Source organism: Lycorma delicatula, chromosome 8 (assembly GCF_047948215.1).
Source record: "Lycorma delicatula isolate Av1 chromosome 8, ASM4794821v1, whole genome shotgun sequence".
Classification (NCBI taxonomy): Eukaryota; Metazoa; Arthropoda; class Insecta; order Hemiptera; family Fulgoridae; genus Lycorma; species Lycorma delicatula.
Window position 1 is genome coordinate 24,102,247 of NC_134462.1, and position 18,294 is coordinate 24,120,540.

The window sequence follows — 18,294 nt, forward strand, 5'->3', positions numbered from 1 at the left end:
ATAAAAGTACACATACAGCAAAGAGAAGTGTATATATCTATAAAAACAGTTACCACTAATTTTGTTTCCTGCTTTTATTCTGCTTGTACATTATGACTATATTCTGTGTAGAACACCAACAAAATTTTGACAATAACTTTAATAAATCTTTTTAATTATAGATCAATCTATACACTAAGTTGACATATTATTCTTTAACATGTCAATGTTACATGTTGCTACATATCATGCAGCTTTTTATTTAGATAAAAAGATGATTCATAAATTGTTAACTAGCTGAAATTTTGTAAAATGCCTTATAATTATAACAAGATTACAAATCAATGGTTTAATTGTGTTTACATTAAAAAATGCCAATAACAAATTAAAAAAGACAACAGAATACCTTTAAAAAAAGGACTTTACAAATTAAAAGCATATAAAAATTTATTTAGGTAATTTAAAAATTTGGTTTTGGTTTCATTTTCATAGCAAAACACACAAAGTTTTGACTTAAGTAATTCATTAGTACCAAATTCAGTCACCAGCGCTAGAACCAGTATTGTTAAAAATGGATACACTTACTGTTGCAGAACATGCTTGCTGTTGTTTGGTTTCACAATCTGCAGTCAGGAACTGCAGTTCAACGTAACTTTCATAGAGTACAGTAGGGAGCCTTATTAGGCATACTCTTCATTAGGCATCAAACCTTCATTGAAACAGGTTGTTCTGTTAAATACAAAATCGCCAGAATGCCTACACATCCCTGAAGCTGCTGTGGAAAAACTCTGAGAAAGATTTGCATGTAGTTAAAAAAAAATCAACTCTATGTGCATCATGTAAGACTGGCATTCCATAATTGACCGTTTGGCATGCATTAAGTAAAAAATTGCACTTAAAGCAATATAAACTAACCGACCGTGGTTCTACACATTACAAATTATGTAATTTTTAGTGATGAGTCAACATTTCATATGTGGCAAGGTGAACACCAGGAATATGGTTAACAAAATCCCTCATGAGACTTTGAGCTCATTCATGATAGCACTAAGATCAATGTTTTTTGTGTCCTAAGCAAACAAAGACTGTATGGCCCATTCCTTCTTCTGAAAGGAAATCAAAAATGTTATCATTTATCTGGCCATGCTTCAAAATTCTCTAATCATTCACTTAGACGATGATGACCAAGATGGATGCCATTACTAACAGCAAGACGGGGTACCACCTCGCTACCGAGTAAGAGATTTTCGTAATATTAGATTCCCAGGTCGGTGGATTGGTCATGAAGGTCCAATACACGGCCACCTCGGTCCCTAGATTTTTCCTGTGGGGTTTCATTAAAGATCAGGTTTATGTAGCATCTATGCCTGCTGATCTTATTGAGCTAAGGTTTTGAATTAACACTGCAGTTGCAAAGGCAACACCTGACTTACTGGTTACAGTCTGGAATGAAATTGACTTTATTTATTTTTCTACGAAATGTGATCTCAACCGGATATGTAAGTTATTTCAATAAATTTCTATATGCTTTTAAAGTTGTTTAGTCCTTTTTGAATCACCCAGTACATATATAAACTGTACACAGAGAAACAATGATTTTTTGTAAAAAAATCTCATTTAAAAATGAAAATTAGATTAAAAAATTTTAACAATTCAAATTCCAAAGTCAATCCAATTTAGAGTTCAGAGTGATTTTTTACAGAATTAACCCACCAATTTCAACTGGGATTCCCTAAAACAGTTCTGCATAGTTTTCAGTCATCAGTTATTTTAATTTTACAAATGCAGCAAGAAAAAACTTTCTTTTTGTAGCATTTCTTTAATATTAAGGATTTTATTACTTAAATATATAATAAGCCACCATTTGGTGTTTTTTATATAAATTCCTCAGTCTACTGACGACTTATCATTAAAAATGACAACCTAGTTTCACATTTTAATTAAATTTTTTCTGCAAATTTTTTCTACAAATTTTTTCATTAGCTCAACAACCATTCAGTGCAACTCTTTCTTTATACATTTTATTTAATAGTTTATTAATATATTACAACACTAATTTTTTTTATAAAAAAAGATATATCTTTAAAATGTTTTATACTCTATTAAGCAAATATTATAAGCCCAGACCTACTTATCTGCAACACTAATAACTAGTTTATTATGAAACTAGTTATTAGTGTTGCAGATAATGATAGTGTTATACATGATTATAGTGTTGATACATGATTATAGTGTTATACATGAAATACATGTGTTGCAGATAATGATAGTGTTATACATGATCTATCACTCTGTATGAAATAGGACAGATATTATATATCTTAATGAAAAATGATATTTACACCCTTTCATTATTAATTATAAATAGCCTTTGAGTTATAAATAGCAATTGGCATTGCTGATTGATTCGTGCATGCGTAGTAGCTTTAAATGGTCTGTTGGGCATGTAACTACCACATTGCCATCAGTTTATCATCATTTGCTTTTGTGAGACAGAGGGTTAAATAAATGCGGTAATAACAAATCCGCCAATAATGACGTTTTATTAGCGATTAGATTTCTAAATGCAAGACGACATAATTCTGTTGAAATTCACAGTCAATTTTGTGAAAGATATGGGTCTACCGCAATGACTGAAGGAAAAGTGATGTAATATTGTCCTGAGTTTAAGGAAGGCCATTCAAATGTTCAAAATTTGTTTTAATTTTATATATTAACTTGCTGTAAATCACTTCATTCTAATATAGTTAAAAACTAACTAATCCCATACAACCCAAACAGTTTAGTATTGCTAAAGAGAAAATTCGGTAGTACTGAAATCACATTAAGCCAACAAGATACCACACACCATAATTAACACGAGGATAAATCAAATATAAACAGGATTTTTGTTCCTGAGCGTTTATGGTTGGTAGAACTGGGCCCACGCTTCAAGTATGCTTGGGTGGGATCATTAGGAGTGGGGAGAGCCTCCATTCCACACTCCCAACCAATTTGTCAAGCTCAACCCTTCAAGCAACCAATTTCTTGCTTGTGAAGGAGTTCAGGCGACAGAAATTTTCTGGAGATTGACTGCACAATTCAGAGACCAAACATTGTCAAGGACTCGTGTGTTTGCCTGGCATAAAGAGTTCAAGGAAGGATGAGAATTGAGCGGAAAATCAGAAACACCATCGCAGTCCTTAAACCAGCATTACAGACAAAAACATTTGCACAGTTCAAAAAATTCTTGAAGACGACCAACGAGTAAGAGTATCTGAAATTGTGGAACAGGTCGGAATAAGTTATGGGAGCTGTCAAGCTCAAACATCACAATCATCAATCATCACAAACAACCTACAGTTCTGTAAAGTGTGTGCTATATAGGTGCCTTGCCTTTTGACTGCAAGTTAGAAGTTGGAAACTTTTGGAGGTCTGTCAGAGGCTTACAGCAACATTTGCGAAAGGTGATGCATTTTTGAGTCAGATCACCACCTGCGACAAAACGTTGGTCGATCACTACTCTCTCCAGTCGAAACAAGCCAGTATGGAGTGGTGGAAGAAAGGGAAGGCAACCCCAGTGAAAGCCAAGACTTGACTGTCAACTGGCAAGGTTCTTTCAACAGTTTTTTTCGACTGGCAAGACATTTTGCTCATTGATTTTTTGTATGAGCAACGCACAATCAATGCTGCTTACTACTGCGAGCTGTTGAATGAAGCAAGGGCTGAATATCATCGCAAAAGACAAAATCAACTGATTCAAGAGGCCATCCTCCTCCACAACAATGCCAGGTCAAATGGTCTCAAAACTAGAAGAAATGAAGTGGACTCAACTTGATCATCCTCCCTACAGCCCAGACCTATAACCGTATGATTTTCATTTGTTTGGGCTACTTAAACTCTAGGAGGGCAACAATTTCAAGATTACGAGGGCATGGAGGGATTCGTGGGCAATTGGCTCCTAATGCAACCAGCTTCATTCAACAATGCTGCGATAAAAACCTTCCTTCTCACTGGGAAAGATCTAATTCTAAAGCAAGAAACTTTGTAAAAAAATAAATTGTTGTCTTTCAATAAATAATTTTTTTTTTTTAAATAAAATCCCATTTATATTTGATTTACCCTTGCATTAACATGCTCAGCTGTCTCAATAAAACAAATTAATACCAAACAATTTTAAATATTATACACCACAAAAATAGTTATACAGTTACATTTTAATAAATTTCTGTAAAATAAAATAACTTCATGGAAAAAATCACTCTAGTAAATAATCATTATTTGAACTCCATATTAATTATTTTTTATACTTACAGAATATATTATTTTTATAGCCAAAATATAATTCAACCTGGTTTTGTACACCATTTACACCTGAAATATTTGCATTACACCTAAACTGTAATGTTAATCATTGTAAACTACATGCCCGTTTTTAACAATTACAAAATATTTATACTTATAAACTAAAATTCAACTATTACCTAAATGAATAACAGAAAAAACACATTCAAAAACAATTTTCTACCCTACATCAACTGAATTTTCATAGTAAATTACCATGTTGTTTTATAAATTTGATACGGGATGAAAAAATATTTCCAAAATACTCTATATTGGAAAATACTGTTGTACATTTTCTCTTAATTACAAAGTTGCATTTAATCTTGGTTATATTACACTAGCTATGTTATCCTCAGAAGATACAATCTGACTTTAATTCACATTAATCACATTTAATTCACTTCAATTCACATTTACTTATTGCATGTAGACAATATATGTTACAAAGCAATGTTGAAATTTTGTCTTGAAAACAAGAAAACCACTAATAAGATTGTTTACAATTACAAGTTGTATCATTACAGTTTTCAAGTCATTAATTAACAATATTTATGAAGTTAGTTTGATAGTGAATAAAAGATTTAAATGCAAAGCTTCTACAGGTTTATAAAGAATTAAAAATCAATAAATAGTTTTGTAGTGTACTATATATGTCTGTACATGTACACACAGTACACTAGTATAGTTTTTATGTCTTATACTATAATGTAGTGTATATCTTGCAAAAAAAGAATGCAGTGTTACATTCAAATTTATTTATTTATTCATGTAGTAACAACAGGCTAATGCTTGATTAGAGATACTTTTCCCCTTTATATTCTTCTTATTCTCTGAGTATTAGTGAATTATCAACTATTTTATAATTCAGATATCAGGTGTAAAATTAAGGTACACTTAAGTATGAAAAAAATCTAATTGGCTATATAATGTTCTATAAAATTTCTATATAGGGTAATTTTAACATATTACTTAAATATTTTTTTTATATTCATAATTTCAATGACAGTTGATAAAATAATTATTATTTTGTAAAAATAATTCTCTTATTGATATTTTAAATTTAAACAATTTTGTTTTTTAAATAAATTTATGATAAGAATGTTAATTTTAATGTAAGCCATTTTAAAAAATGTTTTTCTTCACCAAGCAACACTTGAAAAACATAATATCATTTTATGTGGATGTGAAATGTAATTCACAAACAAAAAGTATAATTATTTTGTTTATATAGAAGTAATTCAATAATAAATAGATTTCAAAAAACAGATTTTGCTTCAACTTGTATTAAAATTAATTACTGAAAATTTCAGTAAATCATACTTTTTACAGCTCTTTTGATGTGTTTTACCCTAAGGTGTGTGTGTGTGTGTGTAGACAGAGAGAATATCTGATTAGCTGAAAATAATTTCTAAAATGTTACTTAATAAATGTTTATTTACGATTTGTTGATTTAACTAGTCTGTTATTTTCCATCTAAAACAAAAAAAAAAAAAACATTAGCAAACTTTTGCCATAAACTAATATATCTTTCCTTCAAAAATAAAAATAATAGTCAGTCAAAAAATGAAATAACAATACTTAATAGGTTATAATTTACTGGAATAACTAAACGTAGTCAGAAAAATAGTACAAGTATATAAAACGTTCTACAAAACATTGCAAAAGATGTATCACCAAATATAAAATTTCTTTTAATACATAAACAATGTTAAAACATTGAATAACAGTTCAGCTTTTTTTTTCTTTCTTTTGAATGCAATATACCTCTAATGTAATGTAAGATTACATATAAATAATAAAACTGATTAAAAATTTTTACACCTCCATTAAAACAAATTTTTCATTAGCTGAATAGTATTAAACAAATAAAAAAGTAACTTTGTAGACTAATATCTTTTAAACCTAATAGATGGGAAAAAATAAACAATCTTTTCTACATTATTGTTGAAAGTTAGTTTATTTGAAAAAAAAATTAAGAAATTAGAGCGAATTACAGAAAATTATGTACGAAAAGTTCATACTTTTCAATGATTTTTCCTAACGGTGCGATTAAGTGTTTCATAACTCTGTTAATATATCAATAAAAACAAATACGCTAGGAACACTTTTTTTTTCATTGGTTTTAGTGCTAAAATAAATTTTGGTCAGAAACATATTTCTGAAAAACATAAATTTTGGGCAATTAGTTGAAAAACAATAATTTTTTCTCTTAAAAGTAAGAAGTCTTTTTTTCCTACATGAAAATAGGAAATTTATACTGTAGTTTAATATAATTATATATGTGTGAATAAAACTATAATGATTAACTATTAAGTGTGTAAAACTACAATTTTAATAAAAACCTACAACATACTTTTATGGTATACTCCACAAACAAACATTTGTATTTACTGCTCCACAATCAAATTTTTCTACTTACTTATACACACGGTTAGATGAGACAACTATGCTAAAGAAATTGCCTGCAAATTACTAGTAATTCTTTTCTTTTTTCACTATCTTTTTCTCATTCTGTTAATTATGAAACTATATGTGTAAGGAAATGCTATTAAAACACAGACAGGGTAAAAATTATTAACAGTTACTGAAATAAACATCTTTTAAAAATTCCTTTTACATTAATTCAAATGTATGCGTATGTACAATGAATGAAACAATAATGAAAAAAAAAAGTAATATTTAATCAAGATGTTAGTCATACTTTTTACATAAAGTTCGAGAATGTTAAAACTGAACATGCAGGAAAACAGCTAAAATGCTATACTGATTACCAAAGAAAATTATCTACATGTAAAGAAATGATAAAGGTTTAATGTAGTATTAAAACTCAATTTTATATCTCTTAAAATAAAAGCTTTTTCTTTTACAACACAAAAAATTTGAAAAAATGTATTACAACCAAATTAATACCTGCCTCTTTTACACAATTTTACATAAAATATTAAATATAATGTTTATAATGTTAGAAAAAAAAAAAATTTTTTTAAATCCTATTTTAAGTTCCCTAACTGTTAAAACAATTCTAAAACAACGTCCAGTAATCCAGTAAAATACCCAGTTCTCAAATAAAAATAATTTCTTCTTAGCATAAGCATTTTTGCAATAGAAATTCAATAACTTAATTCTCTATGAAATTAGAATATTTATTGTGAAATAAAAAATTAATCGTTTTCATACAGTTTTTAAAATTTAATTACATTCAAAAGAAAAACTACTTTTTCTTCAATTCTCTATTAACATTTCTTTACTCCATGACAATTTTTTTGGTGATACAAAATATTTTAATTCTAGAAAAGAAAACAATGTATAAACAATGAGAAAACTTTGAAATTTACAAAAAGATAATGATAATATAAAAAATGCATTCATTCATTCTGTAGAACTTTTCACATTCATAACCACAACCAGCAATTTAATTATACTGATTTTTAATTACTTTTTAATTTTTAACCTTAAAATTTAAACAAAATACTTTTAAAATATGATTTACTAATTGCTAATTGCTTTTTGAAAATATACAATCACTTCAATAAATATTATAAAAATAAGTATGAACAATTTTTTTTAAACCTGGGAACAGCTTAAAAATGATAACTCCTCTAGTTTACAAAAAAAAAAAAAATTACTAACAATAAGTATCTAAGCTATCTATCTAACAAAATAATATCTATCTATCTAATTAATATCTACCTGACAAAATAACTCCAAATATGACTGTTAGAGTTTTTACAACTAATACAACTTTTATTTGTCACTTAAGTAACTTTCATGAATTTAACACCCTGAAATCATCTAATATACCCTGAACATACTACATCCCAGCTATTATGTATAAAAAAAATTTTTTCATTTATTTTATTTATACGTTTACTTAATTTAATACAGCGAAAAGTATTTAAACCTCTTATTAAAGCAGAAATTTAAGTGATAGATACCAGTAAAATATATAATTCAGTAGAGGAAATTAAAAAAGAAACTACAATTATGAAAAATTAAACTTATTATTATTATTAAAGAGCTAAGAAATAATTTCAATAAATTTATATACATGACATTGAAATAATTTCAATATATATATATATATATATGTATATACATTGAAATATAATTTCAATTTATATATATTATGCATACATAACTACAATTTTCAAAAAAAAAAAAAAACATTTATTTATAGACCCCTATCTCCTGTTTATTACATTAAATTTTTTCTTAAATGAAACATTACTGGATCAAATCATTATTATTTTACTAACTGCTTTACAACTAGCAGTTTTTCTCATAAATGAACAAAATTTTATTTATAATCTACAATTCTCTTCATTATAAATTATTTAGTTGAGCTTTTAAAAAAAATTATGAGTAAAATATGGATATCAGAAACTGAGAGGATCATAGATAAAATGTAAACAAACAACATAAATACCAAAATTTTGGCATAAGGTGAATTACACATTAAGAGAATGATTGGTACAGTAACAACTATACATACATCACTCCAATTTTCAAATCTACAATGGTTACTTTTCTATATCATAGGTTATATTAGGTGAAATTTAAATTGTTTTATAGTTTCCTTTAAACATTTTAAAAAGTTCATCTTTTTCATAAAAATGAAACAGATTTTTACCTCGAAAAAATGTATTAATTATTATTTTCGGTCACTCATACAAATACTGCTGTTATGCATGTACAATTCTAGATCAAAGCTTAAATATAAAAAATAAAGAAGAAAAGTGGTAAAATAAAGCATTGAAACAATTAAATAACTCCATAGGTCCCCCCTCTAACTATATGGAATCGTTTCACCACATTCTGCAGCTTTTAATAAAAATTTTATTCTGAACCGCTACTAAATATTTTACCTTTCAACTTTTTAACTTTACTTTTAATAAAAATAATAACCACAAAAAATCTTAATTCAATTATACAGAAATAGTAACTTAAAAAAACTAAATGAATGATGCACACACACAAAAAAATGTTCAATTTTCAAAATATTGCACAGTCATAGGAACAATGAATTACTTAGAATATGTAATACATTATAACCAACACTGAAAATAAAAAAAATAAAAATTATTCATGTCGCTTAAAAAAATATTCTTTAAATAAATAAGAACCATAAGGTAACATTCTAATAATGTTGGGGAGCAGGAGATGGAATACAAGCAACAAGCTTTATTTCGGTCGATAAGTCTCTTGATGTATATTAAAATATAACAAATTTATATTATGAATAACGCTATCTTCACAGTTGTTGAGGTAAAGATGGAAGACCATACTGTGTGACTGAAAGGTAATAAATATAAATAATATGATGTAATTTAAAATATTACATTAAAAAGAGCAAATATCACTTAATAACTAACAAAAAAAATTTGATAATTAAAAAATATATCTATGTCCTTTTATGAACATAGCAAATAATTATGGCCAGATTATAATAGATTTTTCTTGATGGTTGATAACTGAAATAACAAAAGACTGAGGGATAATTAAACAACTGAGTTACAATTAGGCTGAGAATGGAGAATGATAATTTCAACTACAACTAGTGTAATATTAGATTACAGCAGGTCAGGAAACTAATAGGAAGATCTTTCAGCTGATTTTTCAGCCATCTGTGAAGCTTATAAAATTTTTCTTTTGCAATTATAAAAAGGCAAGAACAATTAAACTAAAATCACTGAAGAAAAACTAGTCTTTGAGGAATTTATTTCTTTTTATGAACCCCTAGATATAAAAAACAAACATTGTATCATATTAATCTTTGCATTTATTCTGATTTGCAATTTATTTGTAGCAAATAAATTGGCTGGATCAATTTGGTTGGATCAGTATTACTGTAGGATTCTACAGTAATACTGATCCAGCCTTGCCTTTTACTAAACAGAGATAAGACAGAAATAGAATGTTATTGTTGGATATCTCAGAGTAAATTTCAGTAACACAATTTCATTTTACTAACATTACTTTATGAAAGCTCATAAATTGATATTTTGTCTATTACTTCTACTGCACAGAGCCTTCATAATCAAATGATAGTCATTTTTATAAAAAAATATTTTACTTGGATTGTCATTAAAAAGAAGGAAAAATTCTCCCAAATATCTACAAATATTTACTTCTAAAATACATTCCATTTTTACAGAGTATTATTCATTTGGTAACCAATATTCTATTATTGCTATTTAGATCTGATTAACAGATTACATTTATTTACAAAATATATTTTTACAATAAGTTTAATTTGTTACAATTTAATTCACTATTTTATAAATGTATGTATATATATCAGTAATTTTACTGGTACATACATTTCCTAACTACTTATCTTTTTACAAATGTTTTCCATGACATAATATATGAAAAAATAAATTCTTTTTAAGTTGACATATTTCTCAGTAAAAGAAGAATTAGATTTCTTTATTAATATTAAAGAAATAAACAGGTATAATTTCAAACTAATAACATTTTATTTTTCCCACTTACACAAGTAATTTCTCAGTTCTCTAAAAAAATTACATTATTTTATTGGAAGATATCAATACAAAGTATAAATATACTGCATAACAAATTATTAATGTTCATTTTGCATATTCTTACCAGAGAAAGAAAGTGTATTTCTAGTACGTTTAAGAAATACATAGTAATTTTATACTTCTCATATTAAAGTTAAGAACACAGATTTGGAATTTTAAGTAATTAAATTAAAGAGCTGTTAAAAATGAAAACATGGATTAAAAAAAAGAACTAATATCATTCATTTGAGCCCAATTCATATTCTCACTTAAACTTAGAAAAAGTTTTTACTCAGGTATTGAAATATCAAAACACACTAAAAAAAAGTTATCCTACAAAATGGGTGGTTAAGAAAAATTCAACCAACTGAAATCTCATGTTTTTTTTTTTACATTCCTAATGAATTTAATTATGTAGAATATCTTTTAGAAAAAATATGATATCTATTTTAGAAAAAAATATTGAGGAAAAACGCTCAGTAAAAGGGATACCAATTGACATTGATTTCTGAATGTTAAAACCTTACTGTAGAAAAATAAATAATTTTAGAATAAAATGTATGTAGACCAATAAAATGAAAGAATTGAAAGAACAATTTGCTTTTTTTTTTGATAAATCAGCTTATTACTTTAGTTAGTCTACAAAATTAAATTGAAAATAACTATCTATGCAGCATTTTCAATGTTTCCATTAACACAGATGTGCTTTATTTTCATTAATAGAATGATGCATAAAAATATATACATTATAATTTGTTACAAACACAGCAAATTCTTAAAACATTATGAATGCAGTATATTTACAGCAATTTTTTTTTCTTAAGTCATGTAGTTTAAAAGATTAACTATATATAAGCTACAAAAATATACTAGAAAATAAATTACATCTTAAATTAACACAGAAAAAAAAAATAGAAGTAAAATATAAAACTTGAAAGAGTACTAACGACATGAACATTTAACTTCCTTTTACTATCAGAATTAAGTTTTCTCAATCATTATACAAAGATCATCATTCATAATACTTTCCTTACAATCTAAACTTAATGACAAGTTTCATCATTCATTCGGCTTACAGCAGCTGTATTTCTTAAATGATAACACAATTTTTGTATTATTCAAAGATATATCCAGTAAAAATGTTAATATATGTAATACTAATTCAGTTTCACAGTTTGATAAACCAGTTCACACTTATGATAGACAGATTTTCAATATTACACAGATGATCACTTATAAACAAATTTCATAAATTGTGAATGTAAAAATTTATATAACTTATCACATACTACCAATTTAGAAAGTTCCCCCTGAACCTTGTTCAGATATACTCTGTCACGTGATTTATGCCCTTTCTAATAAAAATAATCACAATAAATCATGTATTAACTGCTATCTCAGCTATTATTCAAACTGTTGGGCCGTAACTTTTTTACAGTAGCAAACAAATTAATCCAAGCAAAGGGAATTTTCATTCTGTGGCAGACTGCTTGCTGTTTCGTAATTCAGGCTACGATGTTAGTTCATATACAAACGGAATTAAAAACGGTTTTTGTGCTTTTATAATTCATTGTCAATTAGTTTTTGGTGACCTTGTGAGTTTCTGTTATAAGTTTGTTATTCGTTTCTAGTTAATACAATGCATATAACCCCGTGAAAGTGGTCAAAACATTTTGCTTTGAGTCACACACAAGTGACTCAAAGGCAGATTGCCAGTGAATGTAGTGTGGGGTTAGGTACTGTAAATGAAATCATGAAAAGGTCTAAGGAAACAGGTTCCACCTCTTCAAAGAAAAAACGAAACTGTAGATGGAAAAAGAAAACCACGCCTACACAGGATCGATTACTAATAATAAAAGGTAAAATTAATCCACGATTGTCAGTTGCTGACCTTAATAGGGACTTGAGAGCCAGTGGGATTAATGTTTTTGATATGACAGTTAGTAGAAGATTGTTGGCAGTGGGAAAGATTGCTTGGAAGCCTAAAAAGAAGCAGTTACTGACACAGGTTTTGAAGACAAAAAAGACTTCAATGGACAAAGGAACATAAAGAATAGACTATTTAGATGTGGTAAAAATATTATTTTTTCAGACTAGACTCATTTCTTTGTCCAAGAGGAGAGAGTAGCCTATATTTGTAAGTCAGTAGATGAGAAATACGTACGCCAGCAGACCTGCAACAAGTTTCCAAACATGCAGCCAAAAAGATGTTTTACACATGAAGGGCCAGGAGCACTTATGCCTATGGATGGGATGAGATCGGACCAATACATTAACATATGCCAAAGAAAAATAATCCCACTTATGCAGAAGAACCCAAAATTTATTTCCCAACTTATTTCCATCATGTCACATGTCATGAAAAGCAAAAGAGTTCTTCAAAAACCAAAAATATTTGAGTGCTCTCGTGGTCAAGGAACTCCATGACCTGAATCCCATTGAAAATTGATGGGCCATACTAAAAAAAGACTTGAGAAATGAATTGTAGCACAAAGATTAACCTTATTGTTTAGCGATACAAGTTTGGTTTCGAGATGAAGAAATCAAAAATCATTGTTCTACCTTAGTGGAATCAATGCCAAAGAGGATTAATAAGATAATAAAAAACAAAGGACACATAAGTTATTAAATTTGAGTAACTTTGACTATTAAACGTTTTTCTTTAAAAAATAAAATTTTCTGTTAGAAACACTGAGTTCAGATTAATCTGTTCACCACTGTAAGTCCAACTAATCTAAATGCACAAATCTTGACAACTAATCATTACTTGTAATAAAAATTTATCAGAATTATAATATAAGACGCTAGTTGTGAAGCCAGAATAAAAAATAATGCAAAAGAAGTAGTTTAGATAGACTCCCAAAATAACAGACCTTTATAATAGTTATAAACATTATTACAATGTTAAATACAAACAATTCCTATATTTTCAACTAAAGAATACAAAATGAGTACACTGAACAGTTGGCCATCAATTTCTTTTGAACTAAAATTAACAAATTTAATTTTAACAACAGAGCACTTTTACAAACTATACCAAAAGATGGATATATAACAGGAATGCTCTAGGGTCCAAAACAAGAGAGTTAGAGCTCCTTTATAGAGCAAAACAACTTGATCAGAGCACCTGCATCACTCACTAAAAACCTGCTTATCCTAGTGGTAACCAAACAGAAAAATCTAATAAAACAAAAGAACAAAATTTAAAATTACTTTATATGCAAATAATATGATAATTATTTTTTAAATTAAATTCTTTAGCAAATTAAAAAATGAAACAAAATTCTAACTGATATAGTAGTTTCAGGGTAATTAAATTGCCTCTAAAACAGACTTTTTATAACAAAGATACAAAAGTAACTTAATATTCTATTATTTTTTAATATAAATTTTTTTTACATTATAAAATGTATAATGTTTTAACAAGTATTTCATAAAATTAAAACATTTCCTCTTTAATGATTATTATTTAAATGAAATAATCACTTAACTCGCAATCATATTATTTAAACAAAAAAAAAAGCAGTTACATGGTAAAACAAAGTTAATCATGTAAAACCATGATGTCTCAAACTTTTTTAAAAATTATCACAATATCATAAAACCATAATCTAATGACAGTTATTATTGGTAAAATGTGTTCATATCATTTAACTCTGTTCTTGAATTATCTTTGTACATCGAGCTAAATGATATTTCAGTCTATCAAACTCTGACACCATTTCTTCAAACCTGAAAACAAAAATTAATTTATTTCTTTAAAAAGTTACCAATATTTAGTGACAATACCTGAATCCTTTACCCCTGTGTTGTTTTGTTTTACTAGGAATTGTAACATTTCCTTATGTTTAAAACAATAAACTATTAAAAATATTATTTAAGAGTTTCAAATATAAAAAGGTATATTAATGATCCGTTTTGTGATGAGATCAAGGAAGAAATCTGATTAAGAACCTATAAGTCAAATTTATCTATGCGTATTGTCTTCTCCTCTTTGTCAGTTGTAATCAACACGTCCATGAAGGAAGTACACAACGGTCTTATGCAGCAAATTGTTTTTTATCTTTAACAACTGAAAAAGGAAATTTCAATCCAGATGTAAGACGTTCAAGATAACTCTTTCATTTCTGAGCATTTCCATGCCACAGCACAGTACAACGATTTGGATCAAATCCCATATTCAATTATATAGTTTTTGTTAACGGTCATAGTTTATGCCAAATGGTCACTGAGAAATGGTGTACATTACTGCTGTGGGGGTCATACTTGAACCAGGGATTATTTTTAGATATTTAAAAATTTGTACTTCTGGCACTATCATTTTTATATTCTAAATCTCTACTGACAACCAACAAGAGTTACAAACACAGTTCAATAAATAAAAAGACCATATTTCCTCTAAATTAGATAATAATAAAATAACATTCAAACAGTGCGATACAGATTCCATAACTGACCATTTTGCTGTACGCACCAGGATCAACATTATATTAAAAAATGATCAAATTAAAATTACCAACCCTTCAAAATTAATAAACTATGATAAAATGACTGAACTGATGCAAAATTAAGTTAAAAAGCTGCAGTTTTAAACCAGTATGGCATACACCACAATTACAAAATCTTTTTTGGTATTACTGAAAAATTCAAGTAAGTCGGGATATGAGCAAAAAATGTATCTCCTACAATAAATATAATTAAACTGTAGATCATGATCAGAATTTACAGTCCATTAAACAACAGATGGGTTAAGTAGTTTATGTAGAAATAACCTTTCAATTTAATCTAAAATAAAATTACTACAGAAATAGAGTTAGCAAGCTAGAAGAAACCCAAAACAAATATGGAGTATATATTAAATGATTTGATAAGTTGAAGTAAACAAAAATCTAATTTCCTATAGTAAAATTTACAAATGATATCCTTCTTGGACACAATTTCTACTATGATAATTTAAAAAATGTAGCCAACATCTTAATTAGTACAATTCCAAAGTTGATGCTAACGCAAGTGATACTCCACTAGTTGGATGAATGTAGTTGGACGGATGCATGTTGTTGAATGTAAGCATCCATAATGAGATTAATGTTGCTGACAATGAGAATGACGACTGTAGATTTATACAAATTATTACTAAAATTGACTATTACAACAGTAATTACTCAGTTGATTATCATACTACATGGTGAGTCTGCTCCTGGGGGGTAGATAATGGATTCTTGTAATTTCATCAAAAATCTCTAAATATATTCTTAACTGCTTTTATCCATACTGTTAATTTATTTTTACCACCAGTATGTATTCTTCCTAATTTTTCTAAAACAGCAAAGTTACTTCCAATATTTAAGGCAAATGATAAATTGGATAATTATTACACAATAATGATAATTATTACATTATTTATTGATAAAATAGTTAAGGTAAAATTATTAAGTTATTTGGAGTGAAACTGTTATTGCTAGAACAAATAATATGAGATCTGAAGTCAAAACCTACTCAATGTGATGTCACTGATGAATTATTTGAGGCAATTAAATTGATTACAGATAAAGCAGAGTACTGACTGTTTTTTAGATCTACCAAAGACTTTGACTCTGTAAACAAATTAAAAAATTCTATTTCTATGAAATAGAAGTATCACATTAAGATTGGTTTATGAGTTTCTTATCAAACCTAATTATTCATAAGACAGTGATGAAACCAATGTTGTTTATGAGATTTGCCTAGATTATTACACCAGGTCCAGTGTTATCTTTTTATTTCTATCAACAATATTTTCTAAAATTAATAATACTAGTATGTTTTATTTTTTTGCTAATGATGTTGCAGTCCTGGCCTATGATACCAACTGGAATAAAGCAGCTTATTATGTGGCAATCAAGGACTTGTTTTTAATAAAAAATAAAATGTTAAAAACCTGTTCAATCAAAACCTTTTAATAATTAACATTTTAAAAATTAAGTACAAGGTCTGTTCAGAAAATAACCAAACATTTTCAATTACACGCCAAAAAAAATATTTACTGATGTAAGACTGATAGCAATATGTTCCAGATAACTTCCTCTGTAACCACATGTTCTTGGATTGTTGATATCTCATTCAATTTTTGTGTTACTGTTATTTGAGTGCAATGTTTTTAAGTGTTAGTGGCGATTCTTGTAATGTCCTTTTTTTTGTGCAGAGAGAACATCGATTGGACATCTGTCAGCAACTTCTTGAACAAGCTGATGATGATGAAGGATTCATGCAAAGGATCATAACAGGAGACAAAAGCTGGGTTTACGGTTACAACATCAAGACAAAAGTTCAATCATGGTTCAAATGGATTGGCAAAGGATCTTCATTTCCCAAGAAAACACATCAGCCTCGATCCAATGTCAAGTCATGCTCTCTGTTTTTTTTTATTTTAATGGATTTGTGAAATTTTAATTCTTGCCTTAAGGTAAGAAGTAAACCATGCATACTACCTACCAAGGCGTCTTATAACGATTATGTGAAAAAATCTGCAAAGAGAACAGAGTTGTGGCAAGACAACTTCATGGTTCTTTCACAACAACAATGCACCCCCCATACTCAGCTTCGTTAATTCGTCAGTTTTGTGTAAAAAATCAGATGACTGTCCTGTCCTCCCTCAGCCTCCCTACTCACCAGACCTGGGTCCTTGCAATTATTTTTATTTCTGAAATTAAAATCAGTGACTCTTTAAGGTTCACCACGAATCTTAAGGCAATTTCAGATGAAGCTATCCAGGACTCGTTAGAGTAAAATTAATAATAAAGTTGAGTTATTTTATGAATAGACCTCATATATGCCATTTTACAAACTGAAAGATCATAAAATATGTTGGGTTAGACTTGATTCATCACACTTTTGCTTAAATCTTCTAAATACTGCTTATTTATACAAACAAAAGAAAAGGTTGAATTCCTTTAAATACCTTGGAGTGTTTTATTGATAGAAAAATAAACCAGTCATATAAAATATACCAAGAATAAGATAAGGAAAATTTATTTTTTGGAATCTATCTAATATACTAAATTTTAGTGGTAATATTCAATACACACATACAATCGGTTTTGATGTATAACTTATTGAAAGGACAGGGATGCAATATACAACAACGAGACTTTAATAATAGCACAAAGAGTGGTAATCAAGACCATTATATGGAAACTCAAACATACCCTTTCAACTTTATATTTAGTGGGATAGAATTCATTAATATTCAGCAATTATTCATTAGGGAACTTTCTGTCTGTATTCATATACATAGAAATGAAATTTTTGAGACAGTTAGACAGGGACATAATCAAGATTCTCAGTATCTATCAGGATTTATCTATCCTAACATCGTCTGTAATCATAATATATAGTGCCACTTGTCTTACTCAAATTACTTAACAAGGAATTCCTTAAAGGGTAGTGGAATTCTTCAGTACTTCATGTCTTTGAACCTGTGCAGGAGAGG

General features: G+C 28.0%; 1 protein-coding gene across 3 annotated transcripts in view; it reads right to left on the reverse strand.

Moving 5' to 3' along the window:
• Positions 1–18,294, reverse strand: part of Swt1 (Swt1 RNA endoribonuclease) — a 151,753-nt gene that overhangs the window by 33,144 nt on the left and 100,315 nt on the right. For 2 of the 3 annotated variants that reach the window (XM_075373866.1, XM_075373865.1), the window contains one exon: positions 11,835–14,558. The exons of the other annotated variant lie outside the window; for it this stretch is intronic. In XM_075373866.1, coding sequence (XP_075229981.1) covers positions 14,477–14,558 — 82 coding nt within the window. In that variant the 3' untranslated portion in view covers positions 11,835–14,476. Of the gene's footprint in view, positions 1–11,834; positions 14,559–18,294 lie in introns of those variants that run through there. 3 annotated transcript variants of the gene reach the window in all.